General features: G+C 39.1%; 3 protein-coding genes and 1 long non-coding RNA gene across 5 annotated transcripts; 1 reads left to right on the forward strand and 3 right to left on the reverse strand.

The window, feature by feature from the left end:
- Positions 1 to 315: 315 nt before the first annotated feature.
- LOC123474436 (phosrestin-2-like) lies at positions 316 to 2,380 on the reverse strand. Of its 2 annotated transcripts, none has more exons than XM_045176643.1 (8): positions 2,174 to 2,380; positions 2,052 to 2,112; positions 1,765 to 1,952; positions 1,306 to 1,484; positions 1,003 to 1,228; positions 825 to 941; positions 438 to 757; positions 316 to 371 (listed from the first exon to the last, which is right to left on the reverse strand). In XM_045176643.1, the coding sequence occupies exons 1-8, from the start codon at positions 2,225 to 2,227 to the stop codon at positions 353 to 355; spliced, it is 1,164 nt and encodes a 387-aa protein (XP_045032578.1). In that variant the 5' UTR covers positions 2,228 to 2,380; the 3' UTR covers positions 316 to 352. The 2 variants fall into 2 exon arrangements, with proteins under 2 accessions (XP_045032578.1, XP_045032579.1); XM_045176644.1 differs by having other exon boundaries at positions 2,048 to 2,112; positions 2,174 to 2,369.
- A 704-nt stretch (positions 2,381 to 3,084) lies between these two features.
- Positions 3,085 to 9,785, reverse strand: LOC123474437. Its single transcript, XM_045176645.1, has 22 exons — positions 9,158 to 9,785; positions 8,275 to 8,635; positions 8,084 to 8,202; positions 7,837 to 7,977; positions 7,558 to 7,773; positions 7,053 to 7,481; positions 6,924 to 6,992; positions 6,605 to 6,861; positions 6,290 to 6,541; positions 5,864 to 6,219; positions 5,543 to 5,797; positions 5,349 to 5,484; positions 5,190 to 5,284; positions 5,038 to 5,123; positions 4,946 to 4,971; positions 4,644 to 4,879; positions 4,515 to 4,578; positions 4,372 to 4,457; positions 4,176 to 4,299; positions 4,022 to 4,111; positions 3,737 to 3,956; positions 3,085 to 3,673 (listed from the first exon to the last, which is right to left on the reverse strand). Exons 1-22 carry the CDS (start codon positions 9,783 to 9,785, stop codon positions 3,381 to 3,383), a joined length of 4,539 nt encoding a protein of 1,512 aa, XP_045032580.1. The 3' UTR covers positions 3,085 to 3,380.
- On the forward strand, positions 9,007 to 10,041 carry LOC123474445. The gene is made up of 2 exons (XR_006649324.1): positions 9,007 to 9,203; positions 9,290 to 10,041. It is a non-coding gene; the product is annotated as an uncharacterized LOC123474445 (long non-coding RNA).
- Positions 10,042 to 10,379: 338 nt separating this feature from the next.
- Positions 10,380 to 12,630, reverse strand: LOC116928927 (transmembrane protein 164). Its single transcript, XM_032936062.2, has 6 exons — positions 12,156 to 12,630; positions 11,976 to 12,092; positions 11,840 to 11,918; positions 11,434 to 11,534; positions 11,187 to 11,357; positions 10,380 to 11,124 (listed from the first exon to the last, which is right to left on the reverse strand). Exons 1-6 carry the CDS (start codon positions 12,525 to 12,527, stop codon positions 10,987 to 10,989), a joined length of 978 nt encoding a protein of 325 aa, XP_032791953.2. The 5' UTR covers positions 12,528 to 12,630; the 3' UTR covers positions 10,380 to 10,986.
- Positions 12,631 to 15,172: the final 2,542 nt, after the last annotated feature.

Consider the following 15,172-nt stretch of genomic DNA (forward strand, 5'->3'; position numbering starts at 1 on the left):
CATGTATAGAAAAAAGCATCGCATTTTAAACAGCACAACGAATAGTTTAAAAGAAATGAGTTCCAACAGAAATTTTTTTTTACTATATTTATTTCAAGTTTGCCAATTCCAAGAGTTACACCAGAATTGTCACACATAAGTACGAAATGAATGGGTTTTCACAATCACTCCTGGACGCCATAAATCATTTCATTTCATGCACTTCATAGCCCTAGGGTCCTAAATTATTACTTCCAGATTATGAATTACGATATAGATATTACGTTAAGGGCTTGCGTAGTTAAATGGCATTGAATAAATGAATAGTGTCAGAGGTTCCGACTTCTTTTGGGCCTCTTTTAAGCGCTCAGATTTATTTGGAAAATGCGGTACTGAAGAGAAAAATAATACGAAATTACTGTTCCGTCAAATTAAAACATAGGAAATGATTCAGAAACCTTCGATTCCGAAAATTTATTGAAGAATCGCCAGGGCATTTCTCTATTCCACTCGGCTGATGTGAGAAATGTTCGCTATCACGTTTAGCAACAATGAAGACAGGCACCTCAGCCATTACGGTGGCCTTCAGCGGTGTCTGGGATACTTTAAGCTTAACATGAACTCGGTAAGAGATGATGAAACCAAAAATATCAGAATGACTGGGATCGGCAAAAAGAGTACTCGGTGCTAACTGGGAGACGTTTGAACTTACACACCGCCGAACAGCTAACCCCTCTTGTTTAGTACCCGTAGTGGCACGCGGAACAAGCATAACAGTCTGGTCATAAGGAATAATTCAATCATGTTTTTATTGCAAATTTAATGCAAAACTGGACGTGACTCACCTGATTAAGGGTCCCTCCGGGTGCAATGGGAAAGCCGGTATGAGTTTCCATGCGATTGACCGGCACTTTGCGTTTGCCCTCGGAAAAAGAGAGCTTGTAAAATTGAGTCAATGTGATCTGTGGAATAAATTGTCGTTTTTAATAGGCTCAAATAATTTTTTTAAAAGCACATCATTACTTTCATGCCTCTGATGTTTTTGTTGGACTGATTGGTAATAGAAATATTGATGATAAGGGGTTCGCCATCGACGACGGATGTCTTTTCTAAGCAAACTTCCATATCCACACGACCGAGAGCGAGCAATAGAGGACGACTGACTGTAACTGCTGGTGGTATCCAAACAGCCGATTTCTCAGCCGATCCGTGCCTCTGAATCAAATCCACATCAAACTGGATAGTGCTCCTGTAATAGTAGGATCATTTTATATTTTCAAAGGAAACCATAACATTTGCAAAAATTTTATAAATGATGACGCAAACCGTTTGTGAGGTTGGCAACTGCCTCTGTAGAGACAAAAGACTTCGATGAAATGCTTTATTCCACAGGGTTCTCCTTTCATCGCCGATGGCTGCTGAATAGTTAAACTCGGCCCAATACCTGAAGGCCATTCGAAATGGAAGGGATAGCAAGTGTTTCCATAAATCCGTAGAAGATTTGCCTAATCGTCGGTACATTTGAATTTGATTATAACCTTGCCATTATCTCATTGCTATCAATTTCATGTTTGTTTTTTGTTTTTTTTAACACAATCAATCGGTAATTTTCATTTTGTATAAGTAATGCAACATTTACTACAAAAAAGTTCTACTACCCAATTGAATGGGAACTAATTACACAACATTCTAAGGTACTGATAGTAGAATTCATTTATCAAGTTGGCTATACCTACTACTACTCTATAGTTATGATTGGTAAAGTAACAAAGTGTCAATGTTTACCTGCATCTCTGTTAGATGCTCTGGTATGGGCACTTTGTTTACAATCACGTTGGCCAGGCATATTTCTTTTGACAGGTTTAAGCCCATCACTTCGTCATCTTCGCGTCCATAACGTACCGTGCTAACTAACTGCACAGCAATTGAACGTTCCGGGTGAACATATTCACGATCTACCACTATTGCTGCATCTAGAATCAAATCATAAGATTATTTCTACTGAAGTGGGCACATGATTTTCTACGTTGTATAGTTCTAGATAAATGGCTTTATAGAACAGCGGCACCTGCCTATTGGTTGAATCCATGAAAGATAATCAACGAATTCCCTTTGTGGTATGAACAGTGTAATCTGTGGAAAAATAAAAGTAGCAACAAAAAAATGACGAGGAAAACTGTTTTTGTGAAAACACCTTCCCGTTTGGTGTCATTTTGGTAAAAACAGAATCGGCAGCAGATGACGACATGACGAAATCCAAGTCTTAGCAGCTGATCTTTGCAACTCATTCGAATCAGCTATAACTGAAACGAGAAAGCAGAGATCCCAACCACTTGGTAAAAGGCAAACCGGACAGAGTCTGTGCCCGACAACGTCGCTCACCTAAACAACAAAGACTGTGGGATACACGGGGCAAAAATTTGTTTATAACCGATAGGCTTCTACCAGTCGTTAGGTTGGTTGAATCACAGATTCATCACGTGTCTATCGTTTTCTGCGTCGTTGACCTTTTTCAGCTTACCACCCTATCGAGAAGCCAAAATCTCTAAACAAAAAGGATTACACATAAGTTAGGTTTAGAATGAAATAGCAAAAAAAAAAAAAAAAAAATTTAGACTTTGACTCATAATTGAATTGTTTTTACATGTGAACTATCCGACACTCAATAAGGTTTCATTTCAAAGGTGCACGTGCAACTGTTACTAACAAATTTTACGACGAAAATGTTTTTCGTGAGGGAACAATATGCCTCACAAGGTAAGTAAGGAAGTTTACTAAGCAGGGCTAGATAGGTAGGACTAGGTAACATATTGCTAGGTAGTTACTACTCTAACATTCAAGCGCATTGGCTGTTATGACTAATAATCTAGACAATATTATGGTGTTAAACGAATAGAACGGTAATGAGCAAAAATCAGCTGTCATTTTTTACAGGCTTAGCGGCATTTACAGACATTTCAGCTCATCTTAGATTTTATCACCAACACGGAAAAAGACGTACATGGCTTCACGTATTGTGTATGTTCTATTTTAAAAATTCGGTAAAGACACGTCAACGAGTAGCTACAGCAGTAAAGATCAACAGCCAAGAGGAAGCAAGAAAAATACGGTAACATAAAGCCTATAGTGTATAAGTATCAAAACGGTAGCATAATGTTATATACATTGCGTTGATTATGAAACAAGACAAGCATAACTCCCAGAGTTAAGTCCAGGCCATTGTCCTTCTTTTAAATCATTTTTTTTTTTTTGGGTTTTACGGTTGTTGATGCCGGCCTGTAGGGCAAGAAATCAGACGACATCTTTTGTCCCGACGAACATCAAACTTTGTCGAAAATATTTTTTTTTTATGTAACCAACAGTAATGACCATTAAGCCTATCTTTTATATCCCGTAGTCTGTCAAAAGAAAGCGGATGGATCCTGTTCGAGAAACATTAGATGTCCTGGTCTTCTACTGACCACTGATGTGTTGTTCGATAAATTATTTGGATTCACTTGGTAAAAGCCAGAAGAAAGGGAGGTAGAAGGTAATGTTGGATCCTGAACCAAAAAGCTTACTCGGCGTGATTCACGAACGCCATTGTTAACAGTTATTGGTTCTTGTTTTTCCGAACTGTTAGGACGGTACGATCCCGTACTGCTGAAAGACCCACGAGTCCCAGAACTGTACTCAGTTTCCGAGAATTCGCTTCCTGTCGTGTTACCAACATAAAGGTGAGACCCTTTTATTTGTAAAAGTTTGTCTGAACATCTACCTGAGAAAGTACGAAGGTTTCTTCGTTGCATTCGTTCGGGGAGACGGTTGTTAGGGACAATTGTCGTTTCGGTGGTCTTAGTGGCATTTGATAAGTTAGACAATCGACTGTTGGTTTGCGTGAGTTTCCTGTTAGTTCCTGATTTGCTTTCAGGGCCGACGACTGATTGTCGGCGCTGCGAATTGGTGTTGTTCGTCATTGTGGATGACCATTTACCCATCTGGAACACGTGCGGAATTTTGAAATAATTACACTTGTTTAGAAAGAGAACATTGGCAATCTTACCCGGTTGTCCCTATGGCGTCTCCAGCGCTCTTTGATGGCATTACGAACTTCATCGTTCAAGATACATCGAAACAGCATTATTGTTACTCCCTGTAAATATTGCGCAATTACATCACATCGTAAAGACTACATGATACAAACAATCACTATTCACCTGTAGACCATTGGTAATGGTGAAAATGTAAGCAAACACTAGTGTCTCCGTGTAGAGTAGAAATCCGCTCAACCAGGAAATCCCGAGCAAACAAGTCAGTGACAGCGATAGAGCCGCAGCATTTCTAAACAGTTAAAATTTTACATTTGACTTTCAAACATTTTCTCGCATTTTCTCTTTGTTAGCTGTTAGAAACCTTATCTTCTCCTCAATGGAACGGTCAATATTTTGCTTCAAGTTCCACGAAGAACGGACGGCAATGATGGCAAATACCATATTAGCCTAAAGAAGAAACATTTACTTTCTCAACTTTGGCTAATTCTATTATGGATCAAGTACGATGATTATGACGGCTATAGGGCCAGCAAAGCTCCATTTGTAGTTTTCTCCATTCAACCAGCACCTATGGACGAGAAATTAAATCGTTAATTACCCTATATCTGATACGCTATAATTGATATAGATTACGTTTCGTCTCCAGCATAGGCCGGTATGATTCCCGTTGTAAAGTGAGCCACAAACAAAGTGGTGCCGACGATAATGGATGGAACCAAATTTGCTGCTAGCACGTAGTAGAAAGTCCAATCACACAGATTGAAAACATAGACAACCATACGGCATAGGCGGACTCCCTCGATACCCATCCACATGAAGGAAACGAGTAGAGAAAAATGGAGCAGAACACCCATAATGGCACAGGTCACCTTCAGGCCAAATAAAAATTAATTATGTCGCAAAAGCATGGATTTAAACAAATGGAACCTACGTACATCATCCAATTTCAGGTAATGTCGATCTGGAAAATAAAGCATTGTCTTAATTTTGAAACAGTATGTAATTGATAAACAGGATGAGACATTACCTAAGGTAGTCAGAGCCAAAATGTGGGATACCATCAGAAAAACGCACAAGTTTTGTGTGATGACAGTGCGGTCCGTCTTTATTGATCTGTTCATCAATTACAGTAAAGGTTACAGGAAAAAATCACTTCAAAGGCTATTTGATTGAGCCTACCTGAGAACGGTAAGAACTGTAAAAGTAATGGCCAAGGAAATCGCAGATGCCAAACTACACGTAAAACTAGTAATTTCCAGCGGGCGAGATTCACCCTACATCAATAAGATAACTCTTTAGCTCTCATATAATTTCTTTAAAATATCGCATAACCTATACCGTGTACTCATGGAAATCCATCAAGGCGGAGAAACCAGTCAAGTGACTGCAATTACAAAGCGTGTGCGTACGATTAGTCGATTCCAATGTGCAACCTTGACCATCCCAAATCCACGTTGTTCCATCGACATTAAAACTGGTCAAGCCGAAAATGCCCTGAAGGTAATACTCAATGGAATAAAGTACTGGAATACCTTGAGGCATGGTAGGAAAGAAAAGCACAAAATGCGGATCCTATGACGGGGCTGGGTGTTTCACCCGGATCCAGATCGCGGTGAAGAATTCGAACAGGTGGATCTTTTGCCTCTTTGGCATGTTGATAGACAAATTGAACAAACGTTCCCTCAGGGATATTTGTGTTTTTCGACACGTTTTCTTCATCGGTCTCATCGTTACGCAGAGAGTAACTGATAAGAGGACTGTTGATTTGTTTCTGGTCACCTGCCACACTGTGTTTATTAGAAACAGTTAAAAGCTTATGTTAGTTTCGTTCATGTCTTATAGTTTTACTGGACCTATTCTGGCCAGGTAGAAGATGCTGTAGAATAGAGTGAGAGATAAGGAGACCAGCAGCTTTGTGCCTGCGACCAACTGCGACGGCTTCTTCAGGCAAAAGAAGATAAGTCGAGTCGGAGTTAAACTGACTTGAAGAAGGAAATTGGAGGAAGACTTCCGATGCTGTTACTGCATTCAGATAGCAATCATAAACTTCTTTTTGACCACCGTCCCAATAAGATGAACTGAAAGTTAGGTTGGTTAACTGTATTTCACAGCGTAAAGATAGGTTATCCATCTCAGCCACATCCGCCAGCCGGAATGACATGTCTTCCGAAACGTTCAACAAAAGCAATGCCGATTGAGAACGATTACTCTATAATGAAGAGAGAAAGTGTCATGATGCGGTCAACTTGGGGTTTGATGATAGTGTGACTTGTTCATACCGGGTCTAGCTGTTCCCACTGCAGGTCATGAGAGATAAGGTTGTTCAAAATACGCACTCCGCTTTGAGTGGTATTGATCTGGAACTCGAGGTGATTACTGGTGTCATTCATTTGTTCGTCCTGTCGATCGAGGAGGTCAGTAACCAAGCCAAGAATGTAATCAATTTCATGACCGAAATAGGTATCATTTGGTTGAGTGAAATCGAGCAGGTTCTCCCACACCGTGTTCAGCTCAGTGTCGTAGTCAGCTATCTGTTAATTAAGTAGAATTCATTGCTTGTTTTATCTCGCAAGCAATGTGGCCAGTCTACTTACCTCGTCTGCAATTTCTTGAAGCTCCTGGCTCTGACAATCGTCAAAATTTGGTTGTTTAGTGCGTAGGCTACATTGGTTAGCGATCAAGTCACACGACCATGAAGCCGTGCCTTGAGCACCGGGTCGGCACGTTTGAGTCTTGGTAGTGTTGGCTCGTATTGTCCAGTTAACGTGGTACATATCGGTTGCGACACACGGACAACTTTTGTGATTTGATTCTGGCACTAAAGTTGGTTTGGTCGTTGACGAAGGTATATCTGTGAACGTCCATTGTTAGTATATCGTTGACAAAATAGCTACACGGATTTTAAAATATTACTGTCACTTGTTGTCTCAAATGTCGTTGGCGCAGAAGTTGAACTGCTAATGGTAGACTCTGCTGTCGTTTCTTCTCAATGAAAAGGTATTGAATTCGAATCATAAATGTCTCTCAAATCAACGTGATTACCTTCAGTGCTTGAAGAGGAGGGAGTCGTTGATGATGTTTCTAGGGTGGAAACCGTAGACAAGATCGGCGTTAAAGATAGCGTCGAAAGTAAAGTAGTCGGTGCTATTGTCGTAGTGGACGTTGTTGGTGTCATCGTGGAAGTTGACGTTGTTGGTGTCGTCGTGGAAGTTGACGTTGTTGGTGTCGTCGTGGAAGTTGGCGTTGTTGGTGTCGTCGTGGAAGTTGACGTTGTTGGTGTCGTCGTGGAAGTTGACGTTGTTGGTGTCGTCGTAGAAGTTGACGTTGTTGGTGTCGTCGTGGAAGTTGATGTTGTTGGTGTTGACAGTGATGTCGTCGACGGAGATGTTGTTTCGACGTCTTCGGGTTCGATGTACTCACAAACGAAATGGCGACTCGATTCATCCCGGGTGAATTGCCAGCTGCCATAATCTGCATTCATGCCATCCACAAGTCCACAAAGTAAATATCCAGCAGTGATGAAACAAGAGCGTAAGAATAGCAAGACCTTGGGTTTCCATTTCGTAATATAGGACCAAGTAGGAGGGATAATTGTCTGCGCAGTTCACCAATTCGACGCCCCAATTGCTCACATTAGCAATCTGAATTTGAACATCATTGGGCAAACTCCAATACTCCGTGGATGCACTAGTCTTCATACCGCTTGTTAAAAAGGACGCATGGTCCCGTCTTCTCCTTTTCAAAAACATGGATTTTTTGTAAGCTAATACGGGCCGTTAGCTGCTCTAATGCACATTTAACTGGTAGGTTTTTTCAAGTTACTTACCCAAATTAGACAATAAAAATTCGTCAGCAACAAAATTCTTTTCATCTTCCGTTTCAAGGGCCAACAAATGTCCATCGTATATTTCATTGCAATATTTGGCAGAAGCGTTTCTCCAATCGTCCACGTTCTCCATATCATTATCTGTATCCCAAAGGTTCGATTTTGACTAAGCTCAGTACATATTGCGCAATCCCCTTACAATAAGTTGTACACGAATTGTTATCGTTCATAATTGGGAATCACCTACCAGAGAGTGATCCTGTGTAATAACATGATCCATTGTAAAGGCGGCTATGGTTTGCGCAGTTGCCATTGCCAACAAAGTTTCCTCCCCATAGTTTTTTGGGCACTTCCTTGAATTGCGACCTAATTAGTTAAATGTAACAATCACATTTTATTGAAATAGCGCGAGAATAAGAATTGAAGAGTTTGACTGACTTGTTACGCGACTGGCATTTGTTATTTTGTGATGCTGGCGTTGTTAACGACAAAGAGCTGGTCTTTTGGGTTGAAGTAGCTGAAACAGGACATACGTCCCACGAACTGTTATACAGCGTCTGAAAAGCAGCGCAATAAGGCGTCCCGTTCACTGGTCTGACGACTGTTGTCGTACAGAAGACGGACCAATTAGGGTATGCAGCATCCAGGTTTCCACAAGACTGTGCCTGTCGGTCATTGGCATCACCAGCAATTAATCTGACTGGGTTCAGAGGAGGCGGGCATGTTCCTTCTGCACATGGCGGATCAGTTGGGTGTGGCTGCCGCGTGGCGTTAGAACAGACGCATGTCGGGTACATTTCTGTTTTGTTTTATAAACAGTGAATTATTTCAGTATGTCTTCCAATCTTCGTAATTTAATCCTTATGATACACGATTTACTGTAAACACTTTTCAAAAGGTCCCATAATTGATTGATGGTTCAATAAGACTATGGTGGTGGATAAAACATACTTATTTGTATTGAGCTCGTGACTTGATTTGTAGTTTGAGATTAGATTTTGCTGGGGGTGGGTTTTGTGTGTTGAAAAGAGGGGATTACTAATGCTATCCTGTCTCATACTAACAAGAGAAAAACGATACGAAAAAAAAAAAAAAAAAAAAGAATAAAAAAATGTGGTAAATAGGAAAGCAGACGAAAATTTTTTTTAGCAGACGAGAAAAAATACAGCATTTAAGGTGTTTCTTTCCATCTCGTTACGCTCGAATATTTGGAAGAGTCCACTTGCAAAAACTCGACATGCAATGAGAGGATTCAAATTCTAGAAGACTTGTTCCAATAAATTCCTTTTGCGCTGTTTGAAAGCAAGTGTAAATGACTTACGATTGTTAGATGAGATCCATCCGGCGTGGGCGTAAGAAGTTTTAACGTACGTACAGTAGATTATGCAATCTTCGGGATTCAAGTTGGGAAAGTATTCAGCATACACAAGGTTGATTCTGTCCTCGGTTTCAGGCCGGCCACATCCCAAATCCAAACAAGGCAACATTAACTGGAAATCATCTTCGTCGTCAGCGTCAAAATCGCGATATATATTTTTTGCTGATTGATTTGGATTTGCATCAAGGCAAATGCTGCCAGCCTGCCTGTTGCAGTAAAAATTAGCCCCGAGGTTGCCACCACACATGAAAATTTCGTTGTTGCTTGGCTGAGAGATTTCATCGCAAAGAATGTCGCAATAAGTTTCATCGACAGGAATCAGTTCATTAATTGTTCTGTCGTCGATGCACATGCACTGAACACCTCTAATCAAAATAAAGTTCGTGTAGCACATGAAGCAAGCGGAAAATCCAATTTCGTTGGAACCAGCCCCATTAGTAACAACCGCTTGAAGATCGAACGGCGAATAACAACCCAGAGACCGAACGTTGGATTGTTTCCAAACATTATTGCCTCCACGTGAAAGTAAATTTACTGCTAGCATGAAAGCACTTAGCATAGATCCCAACATAGTTTAGTGGAGAAAAATCAATCAATAAATCGCAACAAACGCACTCGTAAAGTCGCACAACTCGCCAGCTTGACACATGGTTTCTAACTAGTTCGCTATTCAAGTCCACGGGAGATATCACAATGTTCATAATCAAGTCGCCGGGGTAACTTTTCATCCGATAAGTGACAGGTAGCTCGTCACACAAACAAAACAAAGTACCACCACAGTTCATCATTATCAAGCAAACAAACAAAAATACCTGTTGGTGCTCTCTTTGCTTTAAACCGTGTGCCCCTAAGCCTTCATTGCACTTTTGTTTGATTTGATAAGCCCAGTGTATGACGGGAAGAACGGACACACACATTACACTCTCCTTATGCCTCATCATCTGTTTCTGGATTGGCGCGGGAAAAAATTAATTTCCAGCAGCTGGTGACGAGATATGGTGCAATAACTACACCCGTCCTAAACTATTACCAGCGGTAAAATCGTGGAAAAAAACGTCTCTTTGCACTTGCGTAAAAGGGGCAGATGGTTAACAGCAGATACATTTGGTTGCCAAAATCCAATAACGTATGGATGACTAAAAACAGTTTCCTAGGTTACTAAATGTCACACTGCTAATCTGATAGTGTATTTCACTCTAAACATAGTAGGTGATAAAGCAAAGTTCACGTAAAATAGATCACGACGACTAATTCATGATGTGGCAATTTTTCTTCCAATATTTCAGCACTAGTTTCCTTCAATCGAGATCGATAATGACACTTTTGACTCGAGGCTTCCATAACACAGTTAAATTCGTTCCTTCTCGAATACCTTAGAATTCCCTATGTAGGATAAATACGTGACAATGCACAATAAATTACGAAAAATGCTAATCTGGGTAAAAGTTAGAATAGACGGGGGGCTATAATGCCAACTTAATACGTTTCAGAAAGGGCGTAAGGGGACATACACATTTACGGATATGAGGATACATCCACTCAGAATTAATTACTCGTTAAGTGGATTACAAACTAATACTAAGCTGATTAGGGTCGCCGGGTTCTGAGACGCCCATTAACGCCTGGCAAACTATTAGTTCCCCCTCAATTCAAGAATTCTAGTGGCGTAGCATCTACGCAAATACGGTGACACTGGAATGCGACTATTAAATTTCTCTGTTAGATTTTGTTCCATCTTCCTGTGGGATGACGAGACAGTACTGGTGACAAACTTATTCCTTTTTCGAACATTTGTCACCATTGATGGCTAAAGGATGAAAGTTAGAATTTGAAACGCAACTAATGGAAGAGGTACGGTAGGCACCGAAGGCCAAATCAGTTTCTATTGCTTGCTCCAGTTTGTCCTTGACCTTTTAGGCAAAAGTGCAGAATTACAACCTCATTAACCAATTCACTTTTCATTTTGTTTTACCTTTGTGAAAGACAGTCGCGTAAGGAAATAGGAGGCGACTATGCGGTAGGCTTTGCTTACGAGTGGCACCATTATAAATTGATGCACAAGGGCAGCAACACGATAGTGTTGTCCGTAGAAAGGGTCCGAGACAGCAGGGCAAATCATGCTGTTTAGATTGACTGTTGTTAACTGCAAAATGAGGCAAGAACATAAATGAAAGGAAAGAATAGAACAAAGAAAACGAAACGAAGTAGATTCAACACACCATTCCAACGATTTGAAGCAAAGTGAAATGATAAAACAGCATTAAACCATACGATAGGCTCGCCCAGCTAAAGTCTCCGGCATCTTCCAATGTATAAACACCTAGAAATATAAAATAACATATTAGAAATTCTTTCAAGTAACAAGCAAATTTTTGGCCTCTTGAAATGGCACTGGGTCATTGAAATTCTTATATAGTGACTCATTGATTTATTGATTTTAATTTTTGGTCAGACAGTTCATACCTAAAACATGAATGTAAAACTGTAATATTTAAAATCAAGAAAGACTGTTATATATATATTGGTTTTTTATTTCTACTGAAAATAATAGAAAATAAACAATTATGCAATTTTCCCTAAAAACTGGGATACTCTAAGGAAAAGTTGTTGCTTAAAAATTATTACCTCCAAGACGTAAAAGGTAGTATGGAACAACCAACATTGCAATGTGTTGTACAAAATAGGTTTCAGTCTCAAATGTCAGCTAAAAATATCTCAAAATATTAAGAGATTTTAAAATACAGATAATGTTTCAACTCACCAGACGAGTATTGATTACTGGGAAGAGCAAAGCTAGAATTGCTCCATTGAGAAAATTGACATGGATCCTAAATATTTTCGTCACTTGTTGGCTAGGTGGGGCAGCCAACAAATAAATCTATAGGTCAATTTCAATATGAAAGTAAAATATAAAAAAACAGATTCAAAATTTCTATTATACCTGAATCATGGTAGTAACATGACAAGGATTTAATATGAAAATGAGGGATCGTGTAGCAAATTTGAATCCAATTTCAACACCAAAAACTAGGCAAAGAACAACAAGGAGAAAGCGTTTGCCACCGCGATCTTTTCGTATGATAGTTGTTTTCGTGGGGAAAATTAGACGGCGATAGCCAAAAGAAATTAAAAGGCAACTGACAGCTAAAGCTAATATTGACTCGATAATTCTGCGCCTATTGCTTAAGAAATTAACACAATCTTGACCACCATTTCCAGGTAACTGGAAATCAATTCCACTATAAAATACATTGTTTAGATAATCGCCTGACTCCATTACCATGGTATAGGAACATGGTACGCGTACTTTCATGGACTACTCTAACTAAAGGACGGGACTCTTTCCCTATCTTGCCTTGTTAAAGGGTGTCGGATGGGCTATTTTCATGAAAAAAGTGAAAAATACACCATTAAATGCTGCTTTAAAAGGCGATTGTAACCATCAAATTTTTTCTTTATAAAACGTATAATTTAAGAAGATATTGCGATTTAAGTTTTGGTAGGAGGGGGAATTGGGTGGGCTGCCAGTGCCATCTATCAACCAAAAATCGCAAGTTCTTGCTGATTGACAACTGAACTCGAAATTGTAAAAAGGAAACAAGCAATGTGTTAGGATTTTTGGCTCCCAGATGGCACCAAAATTTTAACTTTTTTTCAAATTTAGGGGAGCGAGACTTTAGACCCCTTCGACATAATACCCCAGGTTGCGAACAGCGGTCACGTTGCGACTTTAGACCCCCAACATAAAAAAAAAATATTTGTATTTGTTAATTAATGGACAACGCAAAACCCCTAGCCCCCGACGCAAGGTCCCTTTGTCTTTTTTTTATTTAATGTAACCCCGAGTACAATTTCCATTGTCTTAGGCCCTGGGTATGATGACACCCTTTTACAACGCAGCTCATTTTTCCTTACACATAATGTAAACAATACCGTTAAACATTAAAATTTAGCTGTTTTCTAGAATTAAATACCCTTAATTTAATATTAAAATGTAGCTAGTTCATTTACCTTTAACACAAAATTATTGCTAGTATCCTTTGGTAAATTGGGAAGGTTTCACAATTTTTTTTTTGCGATCCCCTTTTTTCCCTATAAGGATTCCTCAGAGGAAAAACGGACTCGTAACAAACATGGCGAAATCCGCAAGAGTGCGTTCACAAATAGGGAGGGGGTACGCGTCAATCACTTGCTCTATTACTCACAAGTCGCAATACAATACAACCAAGGGCATCAACAAATACATACCGTCACCAGATGTAACTTAAACAGTGATAAATGCAGAAATGAAATGAAGTTCCTGGATGAAAAGAGGGATAGATATAAAAAATAAATAATAAGCCTACTACAGAGCGAAAAATACCTGTTTGAACAGACAATTATGCTTTTCCTAGACATGACACTTGAACAATTAGGCTGCGAATGCTCAACAAATCCTGAACCCAACAGATTAGTAAAACATGAAAAAGTTAGTGTTTCGTTTCACGTTATTCATCGTTTTGCTTTTTTGTGGTAGTGTAAAACTATGTCGTGTTCCGACTATGTTAATGGACTCGTAACTAAAATAGGTCCTTCACCAAGGGTCCTTGGTGAAGGGCCTCCAAGTGGTTTTGATAACTTTTGGTTTCAACCCAATAGATGAATATGTCTGGGGGGGTGGGAATTTAAGGAACAATTGGGCAACAATCTAATCCGTGTTTTTACATGGAATTGGGAATTGAATATGGACTCACTATTTAACAATTTTAACACAAAAAAACAACATTTTAACAAAACTTATCTAAGTAACGAGTTTTGGCATCACTTATGAGTCCATCCAAAACTTTGGGACTTAATTTTTGAGTGGTAAGTTTGGGACTTAGTTTTTTGAGCAAGTTTCGAGTCTATTTTTATTGGGTTTTATAAAAAAATATATAAAAAAAATAATAAATTATAGTTTTAAAAATCATTTTTAATGGTTAATAAAATGTTGTGTTCATTATTAGTTTTGAAATCGAAGCTTTAGAAATCGATCTCTTCCCATTTTTTGACAATATTTTTATCGGCGGGCCCGGAACGTGCCGGATATCAAAACATTTTGTTTCCAGCTCGCTCCACCAAATGGGAACTGCAACTGGCTGCACCTTTATTCCCAACCTCCTTTTTCGTTTTTCCTGTTTTTTGAATTGCAATTTACGTATAAAATACTTAACTTAAATTCACGCCATAAACAGGGAAAGGTGGGCGTTCAAATTCCTAAAAGGTTAATATTTTTTTGCCATTTAAAAAATATCTAAATAGCGTTCACGGGAGTAGTTTATGTGGGAAAGGGGTTGAGCTTGACGAGTCGTTTTGGGGTATTTGGGACGATACCGTCCAAATGGCAAAAAAAAACCGTAACCGTGCCCCCCAAGTGGTGACCGCCTGTCAAATCTCTATCTAAATAATTTATCAAAATATTTTTTTTTTGTCCCGGAAAGAATGCGCGTTTTAAAAATAAGGTGAAAAAGAGGCGTGTTTCATGGACGGTGAGTGGAAAGCGTCAATCGTCTTGATCGATACGATTTGTAACATCTGCCGCCATGAAATTTCACAAATTATTGTTGAACGCAAAAGATCGATTTGTTTGTAGTGTTTCTAATCTATCTTTTCCCATTTTTTAATTTAAAACTTTGGGACTTAATTTTTGAGTCCTGAGTTTAGGACTTAATTTGTGGAGCAAGATTTAAGTATATTTTTATTGTTTTTTTAAGTATCTTAACAATATTATAAATATTAGTTAAAATTATTTTTTAATTATTAATAAATGGTTGTGTTCATTTTTAGTTTTGAGATCGAAGCTTTAGAAATCGATTTTTATTTTCCATTTTTTGAAAATATTTTGATCGTTGGGCTCGGGACGGCCTCGGCGATCAAAATATTTCGATTCGCCTACCTTTATTGATTCAGCTTTCTTGAAAAAACCGTAGTGTTTATCCC

Source organism: Daphnia magna, linkage group LG7 (genome assembly GCF_020631705.1).
Source record: "Daphnia magna isolate NIES linkage group LG7, ASM2063170v1.1, whole genome shotgun sequence".
In the NCBI taxonomy this organism is placed as follows: Eukaryota; Metazoa; Arthropoda; class Branchiopoda; order Diplostraca; family Daphniidae; genus Daphnia; species Daphnia magna.

Bases quoted from the DNA above. Each gene is read 5' to 3' on its own strand.
- LOC123474436 (XM_045176643.1), bottom strand. From the start codon at position 2,227: ATGTCGTCATCTGCTGCCGATTCTGTTTTTACCAAAATGACACCAAAC. The intron at 1,953-2,051 runs GCAGGTGCCGCT...ATTTGATTCTAG, and splicing joins TTCATGGATTCAACCAATAG to ATGCAGCAATAGTGGTAGAT. The intron at 942-1,002 runs GTAATGATGTGC...TTTATTCCACAG, and splicing joins AAAACATCAGAGGCATGAAA to ATCACATTGACTCAATTTTA.
- LOC123474437 (XM_045176645.1), bottom strand. From the start codon at position 9,785: ATGTTGGGATCTATGCTAAGTGCTTTCATGCTAGCAGTAAATTTACTT. The intron at 8,203-8,274 runs GTCAGTCAAACT...TTAACTAATTAG, and splicing joins AAATGCCAGTCGCGTAACAA to GTCGCAATTCAAGGAAGTGC. The intron at 7,774-7,836 runs GTAAGTAACTTG...GGCCCGTATTAG, and splicing joins ATTTTTATTGTCTAATTTGG to CTTACAAAAAATCCATGTTT.
- LOC116928927 (XM_032936062.2), bottom strand. From the start codon at position 12,527: ATGAAAGTACGCGTACCATGTTCCTATACCATGGTAATGGAGTCAGGC. The intron at 11,919-11,975 runs GTGAGTTGAAAC...AGATATTTTTAG, and splicing joins CAGTAATCAATACTCGTCTG to CTGACATTTGAGACTGAAAC. The intron at 11,125-11,186 runs GTAAAACAAAAT...TTTGCCTAAAAG, and splicing joins CGCGACTGTCTTTCACAAAG to GTCAAGGACAAACTGGAGCA.